The sequence below is a fragment of the Physeter macrocephalus genome, chromosome 4 (assembly GCF_002837175.3).
Source record: "Physeter macrocephalus isolate SW-GA chromosome 4, ASM283717v5, whole genome shotgun sequence".
NCBI lineage: Eukaryota > Metazoa > Chordata > Mammalia > Artiodactyla > Physeteridae > Physeter > Physeter macrocephalus.
The window spans coordinates 37,471,863-37,495,920 of record NC_041217.1 but is presented as its reverse complement, the minus strand read 5'-3'; the positions used below and the strand labels follow the sequence as shown (position 1 = coordinate 37,495,920).

At 45.0% G+C, this 24,058-nt stretch overlaps 1 protein-coding gene across 2 annotated transcripts in view; it reads right to left on the bottom strand.

The window, feature by feature from the left end:
- Positions 1–9,043, bottom strand: part of CD34 (CD34 molecule) — a 23,085-nt gene extending 14,042 nt beyond the window's left edge. The window contains exon 1 of one of the 2 annotated variants that reach the window (XM_007115068.4): positions 8,892–9,043. In XM_007115068.4, the coding sequence (XP_007115130.1) occupies positions 8,892–8,970 (79 nt within the window). In that variant the 5' untranslated portion in view covers positions 8,971–9,043. The remainder of the gene's footprint in view (positions 1–8,891) is intronic. The other variant, XM_007115067.4, reaches the window with a different exon arrangement.
- Between the last annotated feature and the right edge of the window lie 15,015 nt (positions 9,044–24,058).

Here is a 24,058-nt window from a genome sequence, read left to right as displayed (position 1 = left end):
AATCCGGTTCCCCTGCATCGGCAGGCGGACGCGCAACCACTGCGCCACCAGGGAAGCCCTCAGTTTACTCATTTTTAAAGTGAGGGATTATTGGGAAAATCAATGAGATAACAAATGTTAAATTGCTATAGTATAACGTTCCTGGAACTAGTTATTCTCTGAAAATTTCCTGCAGGCTCTTACCCTTCCATGTTTCCTGTGGTATGCAGCGGTGCCATCCTTAGACCCAGGAAGGAGAAGCTACCTGTCTGGACCCTGCACTTTAGAGCCTACACTCTGTTCCTCTTCCTGCCCTCCCTGTCCCCAAGCTACGAGGAGTCCATGGGGCCAACAGAGGTGTACCCTCTCTTCTAGATCATGTGTTGGGACCAGAAGTCCTAGAACTTCTTGCCCAAATGGCTCTTTGCTCACTTGAGGACCTGCATGGGCCTCTTCTCCCAGGCCATCCTTCCAAGGGTGTGTGCCTCCAAGGCCCAAGGGTGGCCAATGGGTGGCTGTTTGCAGGGAGAAGGGTTAGAGCTTAAGATCTAACCCCACCTTGTAGGTGGGGTGTCCCTTGCCTGCATGCAAGATCCCTTACAGTATGGACCAGAGCCATGAGTAAGAAGAAGAGAAGAGGGTAGGCAAGGGCCGAGGACCACCTCTTCCTGCTAAGCCACATTGTGGCATTGAACTCCAAGGCTCTGAGAGTCCTAAATTCAAATCTGGCCTTCCAGGTGGCCATGAAGGTAAGTTTTTCAAGGTAAGAGGATAGACGATATTTTATTTACCATATGGTTGGCCTGCTTTATAACTTTGAAGTATTTAAACATATAATATGTGGGACTCCATTGTATTCTTAGCTTGAGCCCTGTAAATATTAGGGGTAGACTTGGTATTCAGAGCTCATACCCGGCAGTAGCATCCTCAAGGAAAGGCACCTGAGGGTCCCAGGCCACCCTAAAGCTTGTCTCTAACTTTACTGATTGAAACCTAGGCCTGCATTTTACAGAAGTTTCTGGGTAAACAGCAGTGCAAAATGACACCTCTTCTTTCCCTCAGCATCAAGGTGGAAGTTAGGCATTAGTTTCAAGGCAATGAACCTGAGGCCAAAGGTTTCCCCTAAAGGTGGTGGCAAGTCTCACTCTCCCTCATCTGCCTCTCTTCCCAGCCTGCTGCAGGTAGGTTGATACTCATGGTGAGTACAAAACTCATATCTCAAAATTATAGGGCAAGTGAGGAGGAGGAACAAGTGATATTACTATCTCCGTTTTAGAGATAAGAACCTGGATCACCAGGGTTTTGGCCAAGAGGGAAGGCCATCATTCATGCAGGGCAAGAGCAATGGGGCCACTGAGGTTTAGCTGACTCTTGAGTAGAAGTAGCAAGAGGGTCAGGGGGTCCAAACTGCTAAGGATCAGGATGCATCTTCCATATTTTGGAGAGAAAAGTATGGGCTCCTGTCTGGCTGGGCTAGGGGGCAGTAGCGGGTGGGGAGTGGATTTATCAAAATAAAATAGATGGGGAAGCAGATCCAGTCTTCTTTTGTCCTTAAATAACTCCCTCTCAGCAATCTGACCCTAAGGTATGAGTTCAGCTCAGGGGACAGGTGGTGGGAACATTTGGACACTGAATTGCAGGACCATCCTCTCAAGGTACCATTCCAAGGCACCACTGGAACTCCCCCTTGACATCACTCTTCCTGCCCACCCTTTTTTCTTCTTCCCACCAATACATCAATTCTTGGGAATCCCATCTGGCCCAACCTGGCCCAGCCCTCTTATCTCCCCAGAGAAAGCTGGGCCTGGCTGAGGTGATGTCATGCTTTTGAACCCCCTCCCCCAGGGCCTCCTTCACCCAGACAAACAGTTTTGAACTTTTCCAGATGTGAAGAGAGACCTGCTGCTAGCTCTGAGGACAAACGTGCCTGTTCCAGATGAGTGAAGCAATCCTGGACCCAGGCCAGCTACTGAGCCGCTAGGGTCAGGCTCCTGGCTGCGGCTGCCCCCTCCCACCCACCTCTCAGCCAAGAACTGAGGAACAGGTTGCAGGATCTGTCTGCAAATGGAAAGGGAACCCCAATCTCAGATTTATGTCCCTGAGCCCAGGGTGAGTGGGGAAGCCTCTGAGATCCTAGAGAAACAGGACAAAGAGGGAAGGCAGAAAGGCAAGGCTGAGCAATGGGGTACATATGAGCTGGTGTAGGGCAAGGGGACACCTTGGCAGAACGCTGGCGGCCAATCCTGACCTACACTGCAGCACAGAGGCTGTCAGTAGAGACTGGAGTCTCTTGTTTTCACAGTCTCTAGGGCTCCCTTTCTCGTGCTCCCATGAAGAGATGGGTCTTGGAGGAATGACATTTATAAGAATCAAGACTGACCACAGATTTGTTCTTATCCTATATTCCTCCCCACACCCATGGCATTAAACCATCCAATGCTCATCTTTCTTTATCTGAGCTTCTTATCCCCAACTCTGTGTGGAAGTCATAGCAGCCTACCAGCCAGATCCAAGAGACAATCGATGAAACCTCCACCCCATTCCACTCTAGACTGGAAGAACAGCCCTTACCCCCAACCCAACAGAGCATTATACTACAACTTAAATTTGAATGAAAGGCTATCTTCTGTTGTTTACTTCTCACCCCATCTTTATTAACTGTGTCTCCCTAAGTACCCTATTTGTCCCTACCTACCCTACTGGATCTCAACCCATGAACTTGGGACAAAAGGAGACAAGGTATCAGGAAGTTAGCAAAATGAGGATTCCAAGAAGCCAGATAGATGTCACAAAATTCATGTTGTAAAAGTCATGCATTTAACTTACAGGCACTTATTTCAGAGGCAATCAGTCTTGTTTTACACACAATTCTAACAAACTTGTTTATCTGATATCCTAGCTAAAGCTAAAAATTAGAAAGAGAAGCAAACAATAGAAGCAAACAATAAGGAGGAGCAACAGTTGAAAATGAATAAGCAGCAATAAACGAAAAACAGACATGAGTATCAAACACCACACTAGTCTGGAACCATTTATGGTAGGAGTAAATGAAAATATACACCTTCATAGGCATTAATGATGCCACTGAGTTGCACCATAACCGAATTATTTTCATGAGACAACTGAGTCTGAAGGTTAAAGCCCTTTCTTTCCTGATACACTAAGAAAGCAGAAACATATGTAATATGTTTTTAAAAGATTTCTACCTACCATTAGTAAATTAAAGATTCTTTTTGTCTTTAAAGGGGGTTTACAAATCCTCAGAGATCCAGAAAATTCTGCTACCTACATTACTAAATTCCTGTACTTTAGGAGAAGGTTTTCCCTCTATGTTTGGTCTTGTTTTTCACAGTCCCTCTGAGTTTTAGGTTTTGCTGGTGCTGTTTTCTCATCTCCTAGCCAGTCAGCACCGTTCTGCCCATTCATTCAAATTCTAGCACCTGGCCCAAGAGGAGTCTCTTGGAGGAGATCCTGGGTATCTTAGACGCAGTACCAGGAAGAAGGAACAAGCTGGCCTCTGCTGGGAGCCCACAGCCTGCACTGATGGTTGATGAGAAGACAGGAGAGCCTCAAAACAAAGAGCTCGGGCTCTGTAATTGGACCGTGTTGAAAGGCTCCTCTACCAAGTTCTAGCTGCATGGCCTCCTCGGGAAGCTTCTTCACCTCTCTATACCTCACCTGTAAAGTGGAGATAAAAATAGTCCCTAGCTCCTTGTTGTTCGGAGGAATAAAGGAGATGGGGGGTGTAAAGCAGTTGCCTGTCTGGTAAATGCTCAAGAAACAGTGGTTATCTTGAGGACAGGTCCCTTTTTTTCCTGCTTCTCAGAGACCTTAAGACACATATCTCCATGACTTATCTGGCACAAGATCACATATGCTGCTTCCTGAGTATAGGTCTTGTCACCTTGGTTACATCATAGGTTTCCTGAGTGTGGGAACCATCTCTCATACTTGTCTGTATTACTCGGGACACTGAACACAATCCTCTGAGTTCACAATAAGCACTTGGGTTGAATGGCAACTGCATCAGGAGTGTTCACACTGACCACCTCTATGTAGAACCCTGTCATTCAATGATATATTTTAAGAGGGAACTTATTTAATTAAGGGAGTGCCCATGAGAGGATAACCAGCATTAGGAAAGTTCTAGAAACCAAGTCATATGGTTGAGGGCTTAGTGCTGTTTCATCTGGATCAAGGGTTGGCAAGTATAGCTGGTGGACCAAATCCAACCCATGGGCTGTGTGTTGTTTGGCCAGTGAGCTAAGAATGGCTTCTACATGTTTAAAGTGTTGTAAAATAAAACAAAGTAGAGTATGCGTCAGAGACCACATATGGACTCCAGAGCCTAAAATATTTACTATCTGGCCCTTTACGGAAAAAAATTTGCTGATTTTTGATACAGAAAGGAAGAATTTGGGGAGAGAGAATAAATACCTTTCTGCAAGATTCATCTCACTCATTCATTCATTCTTATTTTCCTGAAGCGCCACCAAACTCAGCACTGTGCAGAGCACAGGCTGAGAAGATACCTTTCTACTGCTAGGTGTTAGTGTCCATAGAATTTAAATAAATCCCTGTCCTCAAGGAGCTTATAATCTAGTGGAGCAGACAAGAAAGGTTGTTAAGGATTGTCATGAAGAAAGATCAGATTAATTCTGTGAGAGTTTAAGGAATAGAATTGCAGTTAATGATTAGAAGCTATATAAAGGCTAATTTCACTGCAGTACAAAAAAAGCTAATAATCATGGTTTTTTTTTAAATAGAACGAACTACTGTGGGAGATAGTGAGCCACCCATCTTTCCTGGGAGCATTCAGGAAGCATCCCTGCTATGGGTCTCGGTGGGTTTGGGTCATGTTGGACTAGATCACAGAACTGGGCTGATGCCTTCCTACACTGCAGAGGCTAAGCTGAGGTGTGAGCATAAAAAAAGTGTCTGTGGCCTGAGTGTTCACAGGGTACTGAGACTCCCCTTTAATATTCAAATAGCATGTCCTGGCCGCCATCCACTTCCTGTGGAACCCCAATATCTTGAGCTTTCCCTGGGGGCCTACGTTTCTCCCAGTCACCTCTTTCTCCATTTTCCTAATTGCCACCGACCCCTGTCTCACAGCTCTGTGCCTCTCTGTCCTCAGGCTGCAGGAATTCTCGTTCTACACTACTGCACCTTGGGCTTGCCAACCCCCCATTCCTGTATTCCCCCCACCCCACCCCCAGAGCACCACTAACAGTGTTACAAGGCCAGTGCACGCTTACTGAAGGTTTGAGATCATGGAGGGAGATTACAGCACAGCCCAGAAGAGACAAAGGCATAATCTTGAAATCCTAGGCTAGACGTTCCTATGCTAAACAGCCGGGCCACAACATAAGGAATTTTCCCAGCCAGGTCTTTTCCACCATCCACTCACTACTATTCCCTACTTCTCCCAGCACCTCCCCTCCTCTCTCTATGTTCTCCTGGCCTCTGGAGTCCTTTAGCCTTTTGTCTCTAGGGCCCATCAAATACCAAGCTCTACTTTATTTTATCATGTTCAGCAATTCAGCCTCCTGTCTGCTACTGTACATCAAAGGTTTGTCCAGGGGTCTAGGTTTTTGCACCCAAAGACTCATTAAGGCATTTTCTTAAATAATGGAGCTGGCTACCTAGAGATGCTGCTCTGCTAAGAAGGCAACAGCGGTGGGTTCTTTGGGGTTTTTTTCCACTTAAACCAGGAGCAAACTTCCCAATGAAGCCAGAGGTTTTTCCTTTGTATTCCAAAGGGAAGTGATTCATTTCAGTGGTCTCCAGAGTGTAGGTCCTAGGAAGTACACCCTGGTATACATCCCTATTCATTTGTATCGCATTCTCCCAAGATGCATGCGTCTTTCTCCTTAACAAAGTCTAGGGCCCTTGGGACTAAAAATCGTAGATACTGTGTTTTTATTTCTTAGCTGAGGAAGGAAGAGAATGTTCTCATTAGGGAAGTCAAAGCCCAGAAAAATATGGAAATTCTGCCCTGGCGACTCCAAGCATTTTCTTTTGGAGGGTGTGTTTTATTCTTTTTCCACACCTGCACATTTTCAGTTCCCCACGCTCAGGGCCGTTTAGTGACATCCAGCAAAGTCAATGGGAGAAGGAGGCCCAGGCACCCTGAGGGTGGAACTGGGTAACTATCCAGCTCTGAAAGTAAGCCCAGGCCCTCCTGCCCAGGATCTAAAGGAAATCAGGCAGTGAGACGGTAAGAAGTGGAATTTGTGGCTCCTTTTGATTTGTTTTTGTAAGACTCTGAGCCTGAGTTTATCTGTTGCAGTTTGGCACTTCTTGCCCTGAGCTTTTGGAGACAAAGACTCAGAGAAGGAAGGAGATGAGAACTAGTGAATGAACAGGCCCAGGAGGTGGAGCCAAAGGGATAAGAAAAAGATGCCCAGGCTCGTTTTATCAGTCAAACAGGAATGTTGCCGAAGATTTGCGTTTGCAAAGGCTATGCCAGCTGGGCTTGGCCCTACAAGGGGGAGAACTGGGGGCCACGGAATTAGTCAGAGGTCCCAAGCCTGCTCCTTCTTGGTCGCCATGTGGCAGAGAGTCAAAGGGTGGAGTCCTCTCCCCTCCGGAAAATATCTGATAAAATTCTTTTCCGTTTTCTTTTTTCCCCTCTTACACGTAGCCCCAGACAGGATATGGGTGTGGGGTCAGCAGACACGAAGGACCCAAAGGAAGGAGAGGAATGTGAAGGGGTGGGACTTGTTAGGGAAAGAGGAAGGACAGCCTTGGAGGGCTTGGAGGAAACAGATACCCTGGGCCTGACAAATGGGGTTCCCTGATTACCTGAAAGATTTCTCTTTCCAGCTGGTGGTGTGGCAGTGCTACCTGGTGGCCTCTCAGTGCCCACCCTGACTCTGGTCACCACCCAGAGCCACCCCATCTCCAACAGAGAAAGTCCACTTTTGGTTGGCTGCTGTGCCCAAGCCCAGGCCAAGTTCTCACAGCGACAGAAAAAAGACCTTCCCAGAACAAAGCTCTTGGTCAGGGTCAGTGAGGAGAAAAACCACAGAACCCTCTTCTGCCCTAAAGTTCACAGTAACAATAGCACAGAATTTCTGCAATGCTCCTTTGTTAGCATTTCAAGGTACAGTCACTCGCTCATTCTAGTCACCCCACAGTATAATAGAAAATGACTCCTAGTATTATATAAAAACAAACCCTAGAAAGCTCTTGGGGAATGCATAAAGCTACACACTGGCCTTAGCAGTCTGGCAAGATTAAGCATAGGGACCCAGGCCCCACCGCTCATCCCCAAAGCAGAGACACTGAAATTCTCAGCGTATCTGCCCAAGGTTTTGCAGAGGTTAAATCGCACTCTCCGTCCCCACTGCTGCAGGCCAAGGCGAGACTGAGACTGGCCAGCTGAGGAAATAAGAAAAGGGTGGGCCTCACTCGGCCCAGGACCAGGTCATCATGAGCTGTGAAGCCAAAGGAGAGTAGAGCATCGGATAGGAATCTGAGCCGCTGGTCAACTCACCCCATCGTGAGATGCAGCCAGTCCCCAGGGCAGTTCCCCATTCTAGGGCTTCAATGGACACCTTAGTGACGCTTTTTCCCTGCCCCAAAGGGCATGTCTGGGGCTGTTAAACAGGTCAACCCAGAGCCTAACTTAGAGCTTTCTCCAACTGGGAGACCAGCTGGTCTCCCAACTGGGTGGACCCAAAGGGGGACAGCAGAGGAGACTGAGAGCAAAGAGGCCTAGCTGGCTGGCCCAGGTCACTCTGGGGGGCCGTGGTGGGTGGCCTTTAGGATGCAATAAGAGTAGGGAATTGGGAGTCATAGAGGCCTGGAAGCAGAATCTTGAGCCAAAGGGAGAATAACTTACAATGTTTAAATCCTTCTAAGTGCAATGAGATGAGATGGAGAATGTTATCCCCAAATGAAAGCAATTATGAATAGATATTTATTGAGTGCCTACTAATTTTTCTTTTTAACCAAAGTAAAAGCAAGAGCTTAAGAGGTCAGGGTGGATGTGGATAAGCAAAGGAGTGTCCACCAGTCTGCTGATCTGTCCACTCGTTTTAGAACTTGGAGAAGAAGGGCAGGGGAAGAAAACTCCAAAATGTAACAAGTTTGAGTTTGTGCCAGGGTGAGGGGTTGCAGTGGGGAGAGGAAGGCAGGGCACAGAACAAACTCCATCTACCCCGTGCCTTCTCTCGAGTGGAAGGGAGAAGAGGGTGTCAGAAGACGGAGTGTAACTTAGCTTTCCGATCCTAAATGCAAGAATATTTTCACGGACTGTTCTTCACTCCAAACTCCCCATGTCACCTAACTCAGCCTGCCTCCTGGGCCTCTGGACCTCTGACCTGGGGCCTCATCCCGTGTGGGCTTCGCTCCGGTTCCTTGAACGTCCAATTCTGGCTCCCCCTGTCCTAGTGGTCAGCGGGCACCAACGCTCTCTTCCCAGGAACCGGCTCAGGCCGCAGCTTTCTAAATCAACCATCAGTCACGAAACTTTCCTGCTTCTCTCCTCCCCTCTCTCCTGGTTCTGGCTCCACCTCTGCACTCTGCTCCTTCGGCAACGCGAAAGGACACTGGCATCTTCAAAGAGCTTTACTTTAGAGACAACTCGAGAGAGCCTCATTGACTCTGGGAAGCCTCCGGCGCGCCCTCCGATTTACACCTGGGCTAGTTCACGCTCACAGTGTGGTCGCCTTCCCGGGGCGTCCCACCCCCACCCATTCCCAGCGGAGGCACCAGTCCCCATTGGGCTCGGTTCAAGCGGCCCCGGTCCCACCAAGCCAGGAGCAGCCGTGGGCGTGGGGGCGTGGGGTGGGGCAGGGGTCCCTTCGCTCCGCCTAACTCGGCTGTGCGCGCTCTGCCTCCGGGAGAGCGTCGACCCTCCCCGCCACCAAGTCGGCCGGGTCGGGCGCGCGGCCCATACTCACGCAGCAGACTCAGCAAGCAGAGCGCGGTCCAGCCCCGCGGCATCCCGCGCCCCGCGCGCGCGCCCCTGCGGACGAGCATCCTTCCCGCGCCGCTCCCGAAGAGATGCACAGAGCCCGAGACGCTGCTTGGCCAGGCCCGGACGCGCAGCTCCCGCCCCTCCGCCCGAACGTGGGGTGGGCGAAACTTGCTTTTCCCCTCCCCTCCCTCTTTAGTCCTGGCACGGCCAACCCCTCTCCTTGGCTGCCACTAACGTGAGCTTCCCGCTTGGTCCCAAAGGCGGAGGACGTTAGGAGGGAGGCTGGGGTTGCCGCTGTCGAGGCCAAAAAAGGTTCTGTGAGGGCCCCAGACGTCTTGTTCAACTTTATATAGAGGCCCCATCTTCTTAAATCTCGACTTCGCTTAACTTTAACCGCTTTGTGTCAGCCTTGCCGGTGTCCAGGGCAGGGGGCAAGTTTCCTCTGATTTTTTTTTTTCCATTTCCTTTCCTTTTTGCTTTTCTTTAAGTTTTAAGCTGAGAACAATCTTGCAGATGGAATCTACCAGTAAGGACCTGAGTTTACAAGTGTGAGCATTTTGCTAATCAGGTAAAATTTAGCACGTGTCAAATCTGAGGCATTTAGTGATACTCCACCAGAGACTATGCTGTGTGTTGATGCAGAAGGCCTGAGCAGGACATATAAATGACAGTAATTATTCACTTTCTTTTCATTATTTTTCTTACAAGATCTATTTATTTTAATTTGGAGGGTTATTTCCTGTGACCGTCCCTATTTTCCCACATAGTTTGATCTTAACTGTCACCATCATCATAAAGACAAAGGACTCCCCTAGCACGTGGGGTGCCTTCTCTCCAGTCCTGGGGCTGAGACTCTAGGGGCTTCATCCTGCTCTCTTATCAGAAAAAAACACTTCCCCTGACTCCACCCTCTTCTACGTAATTGATCCCGGAGCTGTGTATTCCTCGCGAGTTGTTCTGGATGTTGGTAAACTGAATTACAGAAACTTTGAACTGGGCAGTCAGCCTAGTCAAGGACTAGATTAGGGAGATGGATCCTGGAAGAAAGAGGAGCCATGGGAGCAGATGACGGCACCGGGAGGGGGTAAGAGAAGGCACAGTCTTGGAGACTATGCCCTGAGATCCTGCGTGGGATCACATGATTACAAATACCCAGTCCAGTCTCTTCCATGATGTCTGTTCCACAGAGCCGAAAGGGAGAGAGAGGCAAGCCCAGCACTGCTCTTTTCTGATTTACTTCTCCGCAGACCCCCTAGCATTCTGAAAGTAGAAGGGTGTCCTGGTCTAAAAGCAACCCAAAACTCCCATTCTGATCATGTTGCCTAACTTTCCTTTACAGAGGAAACAAAGCCTTTCATCACATGATGAAACCAAAGTCTTCTGATGCAGATTTGATAGAACAAATAGTACGTGGTATGGTAGGTATCTGTTTCAAAGTGCAAATGGTGATTCAGATCTGACCACACTGTGATCTCAAGGGCCTGCAGATGGGGACAGAAAGGGTTACAAGATACATTTTTAAAATCAGGCTTATGTCCTTGGAACTCCCAATTAACAGAGAAAAAGAGTTGCCCTCTGCCGACCCCCAGCTCTCTCAGCTCCAGGAGCTGGATCTGCTTTACCCCCGATGAGAGGTTGTGAACAAAATGTGGGGTTGAAAACCCCATATGAAAACCAATTTGGCCCTCTCGGCTCTTCCTTCATTCTCAGTAAATTCTTCTGGTTACTTCAAATGCCCTTTGTCTTCCCTAGCTGGAGCAAGAACTTGTCCCTAGGACCTGAATTTCTTAACTAGCTTTGGGGGCAGAGGAGACAATGATCCTATGGAACAGAGCTTCTCAAAGCATGGTCTACACAGACTCAAGGATAAGGTCTGGGAATCTGCGCTTTTAATAGGCACTCTCTTCTATACACGCTCAAGTTTAAGAAGCCCTGGTATAGAACAAAGACAGGTTAGGTACAAAGTGGATGGCAGACGTCAGGGAGGGAAATAGGAGTAGGAGGCACTGGAGGCTGACAAATCACTTCCTCTGGGAAACCAGAGCTGTTCTTCTCTGGCCTACAAGACTATGGATGACACCAGAACCATGACACTAGGTGATAACTGACCACTCTTTCTATTTTCCAGGGCCACTGAGACTCATGACTCCAAGCACACATAACCTTGCCCTGACCACCCACAAACTCAGGTTCTGGCCATTGGACACATGTCTGCCCTGGCCTTACGTTTCCTCACAGGCCACGTAGAGCTGAGCTAGCAAGGGTCTTCAAAGCTCTAGCCTTTTTTGGCTGCTCCTCAATGTTTCTGCTCCCCTACTTCGTCACATGAGCTGTTGCTGAAAGAGGATGTTAACTATACCACGCAGGGACTTCCCTGGCGGTCCAGTGGTTAAGACTTCGCCTTCCAACGCAGCAGGTGCGGGTTCGATCCCTGGTTGGGGAGCTAAGATCCCACATACCTTGTGGCCAAAAAACCAAAGCATAAAAAAGAAGCAATATGGTAACAAATTCAGTAAAGACTTTTAAAAAAATGGTCCACATCAAAAAAAAAAATCTTTAGGAAAAAAAAAATAAACCTACACCGCACACTGTGTCAGATGCAGCAGAAATCTATAGAGTGGGGCCCTGATAGACTTCTAGGTCATGGCCACCCTTACCATTGAACATCCCCCACCCCAGCTCCCAAAACACACACATGTCGTATCAATCCATTTAAAATAGACCCTCATCCCATGTTAAATATAACTCCTTTGATGCAAAAAAATTAGGGAAATTATTTTAAATTTTTTTGAGTTTTATGATATATTCTTCATTTTGTTCTTGTGATTCAAGCTTTATTACATTTATATACCGATATAAGTGCTAAAGAGTTGAATTGCTATTTACAAGTTGGCTAAGTTTACCTTTTAGAGGCATTTAATAAAACATTTGTTCATTTTGATTTTCCATTTTCATATTTTGGAACCAAGACTTTTTTCCCACATTGCTAACTTGTCTTGGGTCTTTGAAAGCTTTCAGGGTTTGGAGCCCAGTTTGGCAAGGAGGGATGCTTGGCGGTGGAGGTGTACAGATATTAGAGGGAGGCAATGAGAACCTGAGGTCAGAAGTGAGCCCTTTCTCTCCTCTTCCCACCTGCCAGTCTCTCTCCAGTGCTTCCTCTTGGCAGAACATAACCAGAAACCAGCTGACAAGGGAGCCTGGGAAATGTGGCATATAGATTCCCAGCCCTAGTGTCTTGTGGGAAATTGGCTCCGTGCAGTGGAAACCTCCAGTGTGCGCTATGCAGGCTACAGAGCCCACAGACCAAGAAGGCTCAGACCAAATTATGGTGATCAAATCACAAAGGTTACTGAATCTATTTAAAACATACAGCTAGAACCAAGAGGAAAGAGTTGGGGTAAGTTAACCCACTTGGGATGGGTACAAGTAGGGTGAAAGGACCACACACTCTCTGAATCTTGTGTTTTGCTCCAGTAGTGCAGTTTTGAGGACCAGCATTGAGGTTAAAGGATCAGTAGGTGGAAGATGCTTGGAACCAACATATACTTGCTCTACTGGGAGATGCAAGAGCAAGTTGGTCTGGTGGCAGGTTTATGCACACAGCTCGTAAGTGTTCTTCTGGGCAGCCATCCCTTTTGTCAGCGTTTATGGGGCAGAGCATACAGGGGCCAGAATGATGTCTACCTATAGGTAGACAACTTAGGGATAACCTGAATGTCAGCCCGAGGAGGCATGCTCTCTACACTTGGTGACTCATGACTTGATTTTTCTATTCCTTTCTACCTGTAAGTAACACCTTTGTTTGGTCCCTTCTTTTTTATAATATATTCAATTTATTCTATTTTTGCATGTCTCACAGATTACAAATTTGCTCCTATTTTTAGCACATGTGACTTCTGCCTATGTCTCACAAACCACTTGCTTACTTATCACCTATAATTAGTACATCTGATGAAATTCACCTATCCTGTCTGCTTTCCTTATCCTCTGTAGCAGAACTGAATATTCTCACATATTAGAGCAAACACACATTATACCCTGCATTATAGAGAAGAGTATAGAAGCGTGGGGCTGGGACTGAGAGATGCAGGGGAAATAACTGTCACTAATCCAGTTTCATGTATTTTTTTATACAGAGAAACACTTGCCCAGCTCTATTTACTGCATAGTCTATCCTTTCCTTACTCATCTGGAATGCCATTTCTGTTATGTGTCAACACTTCATATATATGTGCCTGTTTCTGGGCTCCTTATTCATTGGTCACCATATGTATCCCAGGGCCTTTAGCATTGCCTCATTTACTGCAGCTTCAAATAAGTCCTGATATGGTTAGGTCAAGTGAAAACTCAAATTTTTCTCAGAAAAGTGGCCTGGCTATTCTCGGCTCTTTACTCTTCCATATAGATGAGAATTTGCTTATCAGATTCCTCCCCAAAATAACCTTTTGGATTTTGATAAAAATTTCCCTGTAGATTAATTTGGAGAGAATGGAATCTTTCATTCAGTGAAGTTGGCATAGCTCTCCATTGTTTGGTTCTTCTTTAAAGTTTATGATCTTCCCTGTAGTGGTTTTAATTCATCTTTTGTTAGATTTATTCCTAGGTAATTGATGTCCTCTAATACTGTTGTAAATAGTATCTTCTATTTAATTATTTTTGTTGCTGGTGTGTGAAATGACAGTTCATTGTTTTATATTAATCCTCTATTGAGCTCCCTTGTTAAATTCTATTATTTCTAAGTATTTGTAGATTCTTTGGGGTTTTCTATGTAAATGATCATATCAACTACAAATAGTGATAATTTTATTTTTTCTTCTCCCTTTGAATTCCTTTTTTTTAAAGTTAGTGTACTGGCAAGAACATCTGCTACAAGAATGAAAGATGGGTGATCTTATACCTTCTTACCTCATTTCAGATTTTAAAGGGTAACATTCTAATGTTTCCCCACTGAGGACTACATTTGCTTAATTTTTAAAACTGTGCTATTTATATCATGCTAAAGAAATTCCCTTCTATTCCTAATTTATTAAAAGAGTTCTTTTTAAAATAATGAATGTATGATGTTTTAAAAATATCTACATCTATTGAAGAGAAGTATAGTTTTTCCTCTTTTATTTTATTATTTTTTTAAATTTGAAAACCTATATATTTATTTATTTATTTTAACACTTTATTGGAGTATAATTGCTTTACAACAAAGTGAATCAGTTACACATATGGGAATTTAGTGAATTACATTTATAGACTTTCTAACATTAAACCAACTTTGCATTAAACCCAACTTTGTCATGGCTTATTATCATTTTTATGTACTGTAGAATTTAAGTTGCTAATGCAGTCTTCTATTTATGGCTTTTGTTTCTATATTCATAAATAAAATGGGTCTGTATTTCTTTCTTCATCAGTGTGTCATTGTCTGATTTTGGTATTGGGGTTATGAAGTCCTTATAAAGTGAGTTGGAGAATATTTTCTTTTTTTATAGTCCCAGGAAGAGTTTTTGTAAGATTGGGATGATCACTTTTTTAAAGCTTTGTTAGAACTTTCCTATGAAATCGCTTGGGCCTGATATTTCGTGTGGGACCATTGAAAAATACTATTTCCATTTTTTCTAATTGTTATAAGAGTTCTCAGTTTTAAAACATTTCCTCTTGAGTAAACTGTTATTTTCCGAGGAATTTATTTATTTACTAAAGTTTTCAAATTATTATTGATAAAATTCCTTTTATCTTGTTAATCTGTACTTTAATATTTAGAGTGTATCTTCTTTTTCATTCATATCATCACTTGTTTGTGAATAATTTGTTACAAAAATTTAAATTACAAAAGTCTTCAAATTGCATATATATATATATATATTTTTTTTTTTTTTTTTTTTCAAGTCGGGTTGGAGAGTATTCTTATGTTGGGATAACATCCCTCTCTTGCACTTGAGTAGGTGGGGCTGTTCCTTGGAGAGGAGTGAGCTTGGGCTGATCAACCAGTGCAGGCGCCCAAGATAATCTGTTGGCATCTTTCATAGGCCCCTTGGGATATCATTAAAGGCAAAAATGTAATGATGTTCAGCAAAGAGTCATAAAATGCAATGCTTCATTTCTCCCTCCCTTCGATGTTGGCCCAGGGCTGCCATCCCAGTTTTGCTTCCTAAGAGACAGGCTTCTCAGTAAGAGAGAAGGACATGGTGTTTCATCTAGACTTGCACATAATCCACAGCTTTTCTGTGCATTGCTATAGCTATTAAGAGCTGGTGATGTGACATGTAAGTGAGGAAAAAAGCACATCACGGTGTGATGCTATTTTTTTGTGGGAAGGAACAAAGGTCAGGGTGTGAGGGGATAACATGCAACACATACATACTCAATGATCATCTCTGGGTGGTAGAATTAGGGGCAAATGTCGCTTTTTCTTCTTCACTTCTGTGTGCAGCATGGACCTTAGTTTACTTTACAATACCTGTGCATTACTTTTACAAACAAAAATAACAAATAAAGCTATTTTCATTGTGTAAAGGAAAAAGCTGTCGCGATTATTAATTATTATAGTTCTTGTCTTAAGATTCATTAGGACCTGGGTCGTCTGAGGGAGCAGCCACGTGATAGCCGAAAACAGCTTTAGCTAAAAGAGTGGATATGTCAGTGATGAGGGCAACTTGGGTAAAGAATTTTTAAGCCCTGGGAAGCAGCTTTCTGAGAATGGGTCAGAAATCCATGGTCTGTGAATGTGAGTGTGTCTGTACTTCTGATATTGCCTCTGCTTATTTCCCTTCTGTCTCTTCTAGACTTTCAATAAATCTTCTGCAAGTGCAGGCCTATCTCAGCTTCGCTCATGAGTGCTACCAGACAACATTTATATTTCCATTAAAGCCAGAGTACCAAAGTGGGTCCAGGCTACCCTGGGGGTTGGGGTGTAATGGATTCAAGGAAATTCCAACATGAAGGATTTATTTGGAGTAACAAAAGTGGAGCTACTTGGCAAACTGTGCTTCCTCATTTGGAAATTCTCTCTCTGGTGCTACCTAAAGGTAGGAGCAGGGAAGCAATTTCCTTCACTAGAGGGTCCAAGAATTGCCTCAAGGGGCTGGAATCATCTTGCACCCGATACTGCATCTAGTTCATGGGCCAACAGGCTGTAAAATCCAGGAACCTATCAGTCTTTGTCTTTGGAAACCCAAATGGACAGTTTTAATGACATTCATTTGATGGAGGCCAAAACAGAGAGGGTGGTTATTTTTAACCTGGGGCAGGAAAATGTGGCTGGAAAGGAAACATCTGTCCCATACTATTGACTGTTGCACTTTATATAGAGGTCTTTTCTGTCTTGAAATCATCACATAAAGTAAGGTGGTTGGTTGGGGTCTGACTCTGGGAACATTCCTCCCTTCTCCCTTTACCCACTGCTTATCTTCTGAGTGAGGCTTATGCCTCGAAGAGACCGCCTTGGAGGCAGAGGGTGGGGGAATGGGTCAAGGACTTCCCAATTCCTGTGAATTTTTTGGACTCCTCCTAGTCTGACATCTTCATCCAAGATGGCCTGCCCTTTAGGGTACAAATTTTGCAGACTCCCCAGTTGAGGGGGGGGGGTCACTGGAGGTCTCGTGCTGGGAGAATCAGACCTCTGAGTGCCAGAACACTTTCCTTGGCAGTTCTGACTTCTGGCCTCTGAGCAGAGAAGTCGTTCTTTCTTCCAGGGCAGCAAAATCATTCCCTTTCCTTCAAGACATGGCAGACTCCTGTGTGTCTGGCTGGGGAAGGAAAGGGGCAAGTGTGCCCACAAAGTTGCAGGGACATATTTTCGTCTCAGCAGAAGCATTTTCCATCATTTCTGAGCACACAGAGCAAGGCTGAATGTACCCACAGAGCCTCAGGGTGGATTATGTGATGGGGGCAGAGGGGCAACATGTAGTGCTCTGGTCGAGCGCTGCACGGACCAGCAGAGCTGTTTACACAGACCGTGGGGACGTAAATGGGTCCTCCAGGAGTGGCTGGCAGTGGAGAAGGGGAGGAGCAAGACCAAGTGTGTAGTTGGTCGAGGGGTTCCCAGCCTTTGGTCTTGGAAAACTAACCAGAATCGTGCTGCTGTGTTCTTTCATTCCCTCCTCTCTCTGTCTCTGTCCGTCTCTCTCAATTCCTTCCTGTTTTCAGCCAAAGACTGGACCTGGAGAGAAACAATTGTGTTTTCCATATCGAGTAGACAGTTGCCAGGAGAAATGACAACGGAAGAACGAGAATAAAAGAGCCTACATGAATCCACTCCTTCCCTCTGCTGGTGCAGTCCCAGCAGAGCAGTGTCAGAGCAGCAGGGCTTGGAGGGTGTGAAACAGGATTGCCAAATTGCATGAGTCTCTAAAAAGATCCATATGTCTGGGCTGCACCAAGCTTCTGAGCTCAGGGAGGGGCCGATAACATCATCTGCTGGATGGGTGTACAGTTCTCTTCCTTTGGGGAGGATTGGATGTCAGCTTGACTAGATGCTGTTAGACTCGTCATGACCCAGGTTGGGAACTCGGGGTGCAAGTGTTTGGGGTGAGGAGGAAGGGAGAGGGACAGATAATAGAATAAATAGGAAAGGTAAAGTTTCTAAGCTAGAGTCCGTGAAACATTTAGTAGGGAAAGAGTTTGGAAACCCCAGCATTGATTTTTCTTTAAAATTTTTTCTCATGCCAGGAGAGTTTTGGGGGAGCCACTGTGCAGATGGATGTCAGGCCGTTTGCCTGCTTTGTGGGAAGTCTAGACGCTTATTCCCATAATTCACCCTCCAGAGCCAAGGAAGAGTCACTCTCTTCCTCCTCACGTCTTTAACCTCCAAACTATAGCTTCCTTTGGGGTAGGGGGAAGCAGATGGTACACAGCTGTGGGACACATCTGGTCTTGCAGGGATCAGAGGAAGGCACAAGGGCCAGTTGGAATCCCAGTGGCTACCCTGGAGGCATGGCTCCAAACATTTGGGGTGGTACCCCGACACTCTACCCAGATCCCATCTTGGACAGACTTCATGTTTTTCCTTAGACCTCCACGCCTATTCTCCCCTCTGGCTTCAACTGCCTCAGACAGAGATGATTCTGCGAGAGTGGCCAGGCAGCTGCTTCCCATATGTGTGTTTTCTCCAGAGATGGCCATATCCAAACGGAAGAAGTTTGAGAAGATTCGTTGGGGACAGTAGGGATGGGGCCTGGGAGATTCCTCTGAGCATGTATTGACCTAGGAGAGCTAGCCCAGCAAGCGTCTGAAGACCCCAGAGTGAAGCCAGAGGATTAGAACTGGAGAAAGAGTGAGAAGGTCCTGAAGTGTTGATGATCTTACCCTAATTTTCTTCAGTTTACTGAGGGCTTTTGTGAAAATGTTGTCACAGAGAGCCCACGTCTTCTGACCGGCATCTGGAAACCTTAGCCCAATCTCATAGCTCCTCCAGCCTATGACCCCACCCAACACTGGTTAAATGTTCAGACCCTAAACATCCAGATGGACCTGAATGAGTCCCTGTCCCTCTGTGGGGCTCAGTCCTGGCATCTGTAGAGGGATAGGGTTCAGTGAAGGAACGAAGGCACCTCCTGGCTCTAACTGTACCCAGAAGCTTCCCTCTAAGAGGGAGGCTGAGCCATGCCTACTGCTGAGGGGACTGAGGGGGTGGCCTGTGTCTGAGCCGTAAGCTGCCGCTGGGTAGGGGGAGCGTGGGGGTCATTTCCTTGTGTGAGGGGCAGCCAAGGGAGAGAGGGGAAGCAGCCAGAGTGGGTGGCCAATTCCTGTCTCTGACCCTTGGGGCAGTGCCTGAAGCTCCTGCCAGGCTCCCACACCTTGGCTAAGAATAGTCCAGCTCCTTCCTGCTGGCCTTCAGGCCTCCGGAGCCCAGAGGAAAGAGAGCTGGACTATATAACCTCAGGCTGGGCTGTCCCTTCCGGCGATTCTCTCTGGAGATCAAAGGGCCGCTGGGACTGCAGTTCTAGTTTCTGATGCTACTACCTAATAATAGTGCTCTGGTGTGTGGGGAAGGTGGTAGTCAGGCCACCGCTGAAAGCTGGTGGGAAGCAGGAGGTCTGGAACCTGAAAACTAACAATTCTAGGTGCAAAGGGTTGGAAGGATGTGTGCTTGGGGGCACAGAAGGTTATCAGGGGTCTTCAAGGTGAACTAAGGTTACAGTAGAGAGTGTCTTAAGTGTCTTGGAGTGACTAAGACCCTGAGGGAAAAGGCCTCCTGGTTCTGAGTGACAAGGACCAAGGTGGGCCCTGGGCACCCGCGTGGATACCCAGCTCCAAAGCTGGCTGAAGCAGTTGACCCGAAGACCACACTTTGAGAAACAACCAATGACCGATGGCTTACCAGTCCAGAAAGCAGTGCCCTGCATGATGGGCTGGCCCTGTTCTGGCTCCTGAAGTAACTTCAGGACCATCACTAGGTCCCAATGACTAGGGGGACCATATAATTTATCATCCAAACATGAGTGTTTTTGACAGTGAAAGAAGATGTTGTTAATAACTAGGCCAGGAGAGCAAGCGTAATGGAAACTGTCCCTCAAAAAGCAGACATCTGGTTGCTCTAACCACCAGACATTGCTGTGTCTCCATGCTCTCCTCTCTCTCGATTTCTCAATAAGAAGAGTTGAGATGGAATACATAAAAGAGAACTTTAGAAGCTGAGGGACCACAGAAATCTGGGGATTATGATCAAGCTTCTATGTGTTTCACAGGTCCTGTCCTTCATAAATCATGTGGAGGTTAATTATAGCCACAGAGAAACTGGGCAAGAAAGGAGAACTTTCTCAGGAAGTCCACTGCTTGGCTGGGGTGGGGGCGCTGCCTGGATGGAGAGATAAGCTTCACCGACAAGCCAAGAGCAGCAGCCTTGTGCTTTGGTTTTCTGCAGCTGAAACCCTGGTATTGTAGCAAACCCCAGAGAAAACCCCGGCATCTTCTTTTACTGCAAAATAACCTCAGCTCCCAGTAAAGTGTCCATAATCTATACAACTCACTTGAACAGACAGGTCCATTTGTGGGTTCATTAATGAGCAGGTAAGGAACAAATCATATGTTACATGCCAGCTTCTGTGTTAGTTTCTAGAGATGTAAAAACAGAGCAATGGTCCCACCTCTTAAGGAACTCCCAATCTAGCAGGAAAAACAGAGGGCCAAATAATTTGCGGAGTGATGGAGTAATACTGCTTTGGTAGAGAAACCTGTCCCAAGAGCCTCTTTCTCAGAATCACCGAAGACTTTCACAACCTCCCTTTAAACAGGTAGCAACATCCTTGCTAATACGATGATGACATTTACTGAGGGGCATTTTGGAGCATTTGTTAGGAGCGCAGGTTTTGGAGCCAGTCAAACCTGGATTTGGACTCTGCCTCTGCTAACTCACAAATTATGCCCTCTTCAGCAAGTTGTCTCCAGGCAGATAGCAGCAGTGCCTACTTCATCAAACAGTAGGTCTAAAACTTTAACGTGTACACGAATCAGCTGGGGGACGTGTTAAAATGTACATTCACATTCAAGAGGTCCGGGCTTGGGCCCGAGATTCTGCATTTTTAATAAGCTCCCAGGTGATGTTAGTGCTGCTGCTCTGAGAACCACACTCTGAATGGCAAAAGGGCATAGAATGCTAAAAGATCAAATAAGTGCGGAGCACAGTGCTGACAGACGATAAGTGCTCAAGAAATGTGCCCTATAACTATTCAGGTGAAATACTGAAATGTTCATTGATCTTCATTTAGATATCTCCCCATATATGACATATTATCATAATCTAAAAGAAAATTTCTTAAGTCAGGGAAACACTCCCTGTTCTACCTCTTGGGTACCACACGAGGCCAGTCCTTTACACAGTCTATGCCAATGGGAAAATTCCAGAAGAGAGGAGTGGAAGATTTAGAATTTGTTTCTAATATCATCCCCAAATCCTCCTGATGTGAAGGGTGATGGGAAATCTTGTGGAGCTGTCACATCTCTCCTGCAGAATGGATCCAACTATGGATACTGCAAAGGTATCACTCTCAGACCTAATACTAACAGTGAAGAGAGAAACAAGCATGCAGATATCAAAAACATGATTAAAGTCTAGACATTTGAATAAACTTTGGTGGTTGTAAGATATGGCCCCAAATTTGTTGACACTCCTACCATCGAGAGCAGGCTCTACGTCCCCTCCCATTAAAGCTGAGCTAGCTTGTTACTCCTTCCACCAATAGAGTATGATGGGACGGCTGCTGTGTGACTTCTGAGACTGGATCAGCAAGGGCCCTGCAGCTTCCTCCTGTTTCTCTGGGATGCTTGCTCTCCTGACATGCTGCCTCTCTTGGAAGCCAGCTGCCACAAGCCACAAGGAGAGGCCCGATCTAGGCTCTCTGGTTGACAGCCTCAGTGGAGCCCCGCCTGTCAGTCAGGCACCAGATCTATAAACGAAGGAGTGTCCAGACACTCCAGTCTTCCCAACTGAGGCCCCAGGCCTGGTGGAGCAGAGACAAGACTTTGGGTTGAACTCTGACCCACAGAATTCACGAATATAATAAAATACTTGTTTTATGCCAGCGTGTTCTGGGGCAATAAATAATTTCAACTATATATATATATATATATATATATATATATATATTTAATTAATTAATTTTTTTGGCTGCGTTGGGTCTTCGTTGCTACATGTGGGCTTTCTCCAGTTGTGGCGAGTGGGGTATACTCTTCGTTGCGGTGCGTGGGCTTCTCATTGCAGTGGCTTCTCTTTGTTGTGGCGCACGGGCTCTAGGTGCACGGGCTTCAGTAGTTGTGGCTCACGGGCTCAGTAGTTGTGGCTCGTGGGCTCTAGAGCGCAGGCTCAGTAATTGTGGCGCACGGGCTCTGTGGCTCCGCGGCTTGTGGGATCTTCCTGGACCAGGGCACGAACCTGTGTGCCCTGCATTGACAGGTGGATTCTTAACCACTGCACCACTGGGGAAGCCCTTAAAAAATATTTTTATTTAGAATAAGAAAATATAGATAAGGTGTTTAAAAAAATGAAAGTTTATCTTGAACCCTTATTTACAGGTAGTAAATATTGTTTTCTATAAAGTTAATAATTCATTTGGTTTTAAAAAGTAAACATCAAATCTCTAACAAATTAAATTTAAATCCCATGATTAACTATTATGTCACTAGACGAGGAAGAATAAATAGTGGAAAAGAAAATCAAGCTTTGGAATCTGGATTTGAATTCCAAATTAAAAACTTGCCAGTTGTGTGGAAGACAGGTTTACTTTTCTATGTCTCATATTAATAATATATTAAATATTTATATCACTAAATAATATAGTAAGTGGGATAATAATAAAATGAGAAGCTAAGCAATCTGTTGTGGGGAAGACAGGAAGGTTTCTGATGAAACTGCCCCCTAAGTTAATCCTTAAAATGTGTAAGAATAACTAGGTTAGATATTCTTAGACTTTTAGAATTTCAAAAATTTCTGAAAAATTTTGGGGTAGATTTAGGGGTCAAAAAGTTGTGGCTCGTGGGCTCTAGAGCGCAGGCTCAGTAATTGTGGCGCACGGGCTCTGTGGCTCCGCGGCTTGTGGGATCTTCCTGGACCAGGGCACGAACCTGTGTGCCCTGCATTGACAGGTGGATTCTTAACCACTGCACCACTGGGGAAGCCCTTAAAAAATATTTTTATTTAGAATAAGAAAATATAGATAAGGTGTTTAAAAAAATGAAAGTTTATCTTGAACCCTTATTTACAGGTAGTAAATATTGTTTTCTATAAAGTTAATAATTCATCTGGTTTTAAAAAGTAAACATCAAATCTCTAACAAATTAAATTTAAATCCCATGATTAACTATTATGTCACTAGACGAGGAAGAATAAATAGTGGAAAAGAAAATCAAGCTTTGGAATCTGGATTTGAATTCCAAATTAAAAACTTGCCAGTTGTGTGGAAGACAGGTTTACTTTTCTATGTCTCATATTAATAATATATTAAATATTTATATCACTAAATAATATAGTAAGTGGGATAATAATAAAATGAGAAGCTAAGCAATCTGTTGTGGGGAAGACAGGAAGGTTTCTGATGAAACTGCCCCCTAAGTTAATCCTTAAAATGTGTAAGAATAACTAGGTTAGATATTCTTAGACTTTTAGAATTTCAAAAATTTCTGAAAAATTTTGGGGTAGATTTAGGGGTCAAAAGACTTCAAAAAAAGCAATTTTCTAAAATGTGTGTGAAAATTCGAAGAGCTAATAATTAGCCAAGCCAATCTTAAAGAGAAATAAAGCTGGAGACCTTATGTTAGTCTAGATCAAGATGAATTATAAAGATACAGTAATTAAGATAGTGTGGTTTTGGAACAAGGATAGACAAACTGATGAATGGAACAGATAGAGTTCAGAAATACTCCCACACGCATTTGGTCTCCTGATTTATAACAAAGGTGACATCTCAGAGGTTGTGAAGAATACAGCAGCAGAATAGAGAGGTGTGAGAACCAGGAAAGTAGAGCATCACAGAATCAAGGGACGAAAGAGCTTCAGGGAGGAGGAAGAGATGAGTAGCGTCAAGGACAGCAGAGGTCTATTAAACTGGAAGGTTATTTTGAATTTGACTTTCAAGCAATTGTTGAGACCAGAGTGTGAGCTCTTCTGCCAAAGTGGACAGGAACCAGATTGCAGTGGTTTGCAGAGTGAGGGGAAGTGATGGGTTAAAGAAAGGAAGTACAGGCTGCTCTTCCAAGAACTCTGGTAAGAGGGGAGGCAAGGAATTCACAGCAGGTAACCGTGATAGGAATTCATTTTTTAATTTATTAAGGATAGCAGAGGCTTGAGTATGTTTATAAGCTAAGGAGATGGTGAAAGTTGAGAGGAAAAATTAGAACATACATCCCATTGAAGATATATTACATTGATAGAGGAAATTCAGTGTATTTCTGGGGAGAAAAGAAGATTAAGAGTTGAGAATAACACATGGATAAACTACATTTTATGAGTCTTTAAATGTCTCCAGAAACTATTACATTAACATTTCAGTTTAAAATAGGCCAATTCTTGGACATCCTCAGTTATATCTCAAAGGCCTTAGCTGCTTAAAAATATATTTGGAAATATTTCAGGCATAAAAAAGGCTATAAAGAGTAATGTAAGGGACTTGTGAGCCTCCACTCACCCTAGGAAATGGAACATTATTAATACAATTGAAGACCCCC